The sequence below is a fragment of the Sardina pilchardus genome, chromosome 7, assembly GCF_963854185.1.
Source record: "Sardina pilchardus chromosome 7, fSarPil1.1, whole genome shotgun sequence".
NCBI lineage: Eukaryota > Metazoa > Chordata > Actinopteri > Clupeiformes > Clupeidae > Sardina > Sardina pilchardus.
In genome coordinates this window covers 9,068,606-9,073,605 of record NC_085000.1, presented here as the reverse complement: position 1 = coordinate 9,073,605, position 5,000 = coordinate 9,068,606, and the positions used below count along the sequence as shown (strand labels likewise).

Below are 5,000 nucleotides of genomic sequence, written 5' to 3'. Positions count from 1 at the left end.
AATGTCAAGCGCAATGGGCCATCTCCCACATGCATTAGTGGACACAAGGCCTGTAAAAAAATGCATAGTTTTGAAATAATAAGCACTTCATTTCCTGGGTTCTAGTAAAGCTTTGTCAATTCTACGGTTGTAAAGTTTCTATGAGGACCATAATTGTGGAAGAGTGGTGGCTTCAGGATTTTTTGTTTTGCATCCTGTGCTTATGAGGTTTATGATTGCATGTGTTTGTGTTTATGCGTATGTATGTGTGTGTGTGCCAGTATGTGTGTGTGTGTGTGTGTGCCAGTGTGTGTGTGTGTGTGCCAGTGTGTGTGTGTGTGTGTGTGTGTGTGTGTGATATTTATTTGCTGTAGCAGCTTTGGACCGCCCCTCTGAAGCGAGAGGAAGACGGCCGGCAAGAATTTCCAGAGGAGCACCAGGGGTGACTTACACAAGAGACAACACAAATCCTTCACATCTGCTTAGAATAACACCGCCAGTGTGCTTTTCCAGTCTCAGGAGAGGAATGGAGCAAAGAAAGAGACACTGTCAATAGCAGAGCCACCGTGTTTGTCCCATGACACGGCCAACCGCTTCTAACTCCTTCGAGGTACCAAACCAGGTCAGTCCGCAGCCACTCCATCAATCTCCCTTTTCAGTTTTGAAAATAGCACATCTCTCCCCTTCCAATTTGTTCTTTCAGAGTGTTTTGAAGACACCCTCTCGCCCCAGTCCATCCCCTGCCCCCCTCACCCTCCCCGCTCTCTCTGCCGCCTCCATTCGCTGTATTGCTGTGAGACATCCTGCATGCTGTCGTGTCCCAAGGACAACACTAAAGCAGCGCTCAGGTCTCCTGCAGAGAGGACACAGGAGCGAGTGTCTCCACCAAAGCCCACCGTTCACGCCGAGTACTCTGGGTAAATTAAGGCACGATGGTATAAGGTGCTGTCCTCCCAAACCAACCAGGCTTGCTGGCCATTGGTCCCTACCTGCATTACACTGTTGAATAAGCCAGGGCAGGAAACCACTAGAACCAGCGTGTGATGATACTGTACTTTACTACTACAGTATATTGAAATGCTACGGATGATACTGCACTGCAACTACAAGTCTCCTCACAATGGAGCGTTATCTGGGGTTGTGTTTTGCTTTTGTTTGAGTGTAATGCAATTTGGTTGTTGGTGTTATGTGTCATTGTTGTTTTGTTGTTGTCTGTCTGTCTGGCATGCTGGGTGGCACAGGATATATTTAAATTTAAATATAAATAAAGAGATAGCATAACACATTAGAGTGAACAGGCACACACACACACACACACACACACATACACACACACACACACACACACACACACACACACACACACACACACATACACACACGAACGCCCACACACACACACACACACACACACACACACACACGAGCGCCAACACACACACACACACACACACACACACACACACACACACACACACACACACACACACACCATCTCAGTGGCGGATATCGCGCATTATCGTGGTTGGGTCTACACAGAAGTTTATTTATTTCCCCTTTGTTCATAAATTCATGCATTCTTCTTTTCACATTCATGATCCTCCTTTCTTTCATCTTTTCTTTCATTTCCCTCTGTCCTGTTTTCATCCCCATGCTTTGTTGTTTTGGTCACTGAGGACACATGAGGACAGTCTGGCAAGTATACATCAAAACATTGAGACCTAAAATGTGCTCTGTCTCTCGCTCTCTCTTTGGCATGCACGCACAAACACACACACACACACACACAGGCACGCACGCATGCACGCACACACGCACGCACGCACACACTCACACACACACACACACACACACACACACACTCACGCACACACACACACACACACACACACACACACGAACAAGCGAACAAGCGAACATCAACACACTGCGAGTAGTGGCACTTACTCAGGTCGGAGCACTGCACCACCCGCAGCTGACAGTGGCAGCCAAACGGGCACGTGGGGATATCAGCGGAGCCTGACCCAATCGCTGAGCCCTCCTCTTCGTCCCTCATCATCATCGTCATCCCGCCCCCGTCGCCATCGATGGCAAAGTCCCAGAAGCCTCTCTGCTCGAAAGGCAGGGCGAGAGAGGGCAGTGACAGGCCGGCCACACACAGCAGCAGGGCCAGAGAGCAGCGGGACAGCATGATGGGGGACCTCGTCTACACACACACTGACCTGCAGAGGAGGAGAGACAAAGAGCGGGAGAATGAGTGACCGTGTGAAATCAGATCCAGAGAAGATCCAGGTGCAAGATAAAGGAGAGAGGGAATCTATTTTCATACTTTACAAACAAAAACTTTGTTATATCTATGCAAACACGGTCTATGTAGTTTGTAGTAAGGCAAGATCACAAAGAATTAGAGAAACATTCTCAACACAATTATACTGAGGAAGATGCATATTGGAAGATTAGAAACTATCCCAATTTTTATAAGGCAAGTGGCAGGGCTTTGCAGTGGTTAGAATGGCCTTCAAGCTTTTGAAGATACTGAGCTTCAGTGTCTTTGTATGTGAATTCTGCACAACGGAAATCTAAGATCAAAGTTTTATTTATGTTTTCTCAATTCCTTTGTGTGGCCTGGGGAAATGTTTTTTTCCTTAAAAATACAACAATCACGGAGAAGACATTCCAAAACATTAAAAGGAGTGGATAGCTTAAAAGCTAAGCATGCCCTTGAAAATCAGCAGCGGAAGATTTTGTATACAGCTCTTCGGCACAGACCAACGAACGAGTCACACATTCTCAGCGCTGGCTAACGAATCAATGTGCCCTTTAAGTGACGGGAGTTAATGCTTCACACCCTCGGTGGAGCATTACACCACCAAAGGAAAACATCAGGGAAAGAGTCCACAGGAAAAGACCAATCGGCTACCAGTGACCTCAGTGAACACAGGTGCAGAGTGGGGCTAATGAAATTAAAACGACATGACACGCATAATGAACTCAACCCATTACAAAGGGAGTTCACCCACATGCCCGGGATACAGACCAGCACAAGAGGAGAGAAGGAGAGAAAGAGAAGGGGAGAGAGGAAAAGAGGAAAAGGGAGTGAAAGGAAAAGACAGCAGGAGGGATGGTCAGAGAAAAGAGAGAAGAGGACAGGGTGGTGAGTAAGGCAAGAGAGAAAGAGAGAAGGAGGGTGAGGGAAGAGAGAGAGGAAAAGTAAGTGTGTCAATGTTCGGTACACAAGCCATCCGACAGCAGATTTAGTGGAAAAAGTCTGACTGGGCTCAGTGTAACAGTTGGGCCATTCATGATACAGGAAAGAGGAAGGTGGCTCTATTACTGCAGGGTGTACTTTAACAGTGCACAAGTGTGTGTGTGTGTGTGTGTGTGTGTGTGTGTGTGTGTGTAATAGAGAAAGAGGGAGAGGCGAGAAAGAGAGTGTGTGTTTTTAATTCAGCAAGTCTGCATTTCTGTAAAGATGTGTCCACCTCGTTTTATTCTTTTATTAGGTTTGTGTGTGTGTGTGTGTGTGTGTGTGTGTGTGTGTGTGTGTGTGTGTGTGTGTGTGTGTGTGTGTGTGTGTGTGTGTGTGTGTGTGTGTGTGTGTAGTGCAAAAAGACGGGGCGTGCAGGTGAATGGTGAATGGTAAGTGCTGATCCAGCTGAGTGAGGTGAGCTCATGTATGTGGGGAGGCCTGGCTAAGGCACAGGGTGAGGGGGCCATGACTTAACCGTGACTCTCACCCTAAACCTGAACCCACCGCTCCAACATTGGTGCTTTGAATATCTGACCTCCGCCCTCTTTCAGCCTATTCCTGACTGTGACCTTTGACCCGAAACAGCATGACCCGAATTCTGCATTTGACCATGTGCTAGTGGATGAAGCCTGACCACCACCTCATTTACCTTCACCTATAATAAGACCCATCTGAAGGTGATTGTAGATGAAACCACCATAACAAATGAATCACTTAGCCAAGAGCTTTGTGTCTGATATGGGTAATGTCTGATTTCCCAATCTCAAGTACGGAAACACATTTCACCAGACCTAAGTGTTCCATTTGCTCACAAGAGACCCCTGTGGTCAGTAGAGGACAAGCAGAGGACAGCTGAAGGACAGGCTGTGTCCCTGTGCTGTGCAACGATACGGTTGCACGGTTTCCATTGTGTCTCGTCCCTCCGTTAGCATTCAGTGGGACAGATGGAGACATCAGCCAAGGACTGGAGTATCAGGAGAGACTTTGCTATTGTCATATGCTCAAAGCAGGGCCACTGGCATAGGTACAGTGGATGGACAGACAGACAGACGGACGGACAGACAGACCTGCATCACCTTGCCCTCCCTGTCTGGGATGGCAGCCTAGGTAAAACCTCCATTCAAAATGAATTACTCCAAGTATCTAGAATCCTTCATGAGGGAAATCTTTGGAATTATTCCATGGGGAAATTCAAGGAGGTGAGAACACCACAGTTCACCAGACATACTTCCTCAGAGGAAACCCTATAGTGCTCATCAGAGTATATTGAGAGAAAAGGCTATGCAGTCCTTCTGCAGTATCTTCTTTATGTTCTGTCTCCCTCTCTCTGTGTATGTGTGTGTGTGTGTGTGTGTGTGTGTGTGTGTGTGTGTGTATGGATGTACACATAATACTGCAGGTGGCGGTTACACATTGGTTGAGTGCTACTCATTAGTGGTGGTTAGTGAGGTTCCCTCCTCACGGTCAAGTGCTTTCGGGGCCTTGAAAAGTGCTAGAAAAATCCAATGCGTTCATGTTGTTTTCTGGAAATGGTTTTTAAACCATTTCACCGGGCCAGTCCAATCATCTGCTCTTCCTTCAGGAAGAGGAACTTCAGTTGCCATGTTGACAGGAAGTCGGGAGCATCTGGTACGGAAATTCTTCTCAAGGTCTTCTCAGTGTCAGGATGGCCACGCCTCCTCAACATCGCCACAGTGTCACTGATGATAGCATGAACAGCAGCCATAAAAAAAGCCATTATGACTTTGCATTGTATAACCAAAGGCCCAAA

General features: G+C 47.2%; 1 protein-coding gene across 1 annotated transcript in view; it reads right to left on the bottom strand.

Annotated features, from left to right (window-relative positions):
• Nucleotides 1-5,000, bottom strand: part of bgnb (biglycan b) — a 20,335-nt gene that overhangs the window by 6,972 nt on the left and 8,363 nt on the right. The window contains exon 2 of the mRNA XM_062542144.1: nucleotides 1,927-2,201. Coding sequence (XP_062398128.1) covers nucleotides 1,927-2,170 — 244 coding nt within the window. The 5' untranslated portion in view covers nucleotides 2,171-2,201. The remainder of the gene's footprint in view (nucleotides 1-1,926; nucleotides 2,202-5,000) is intronic.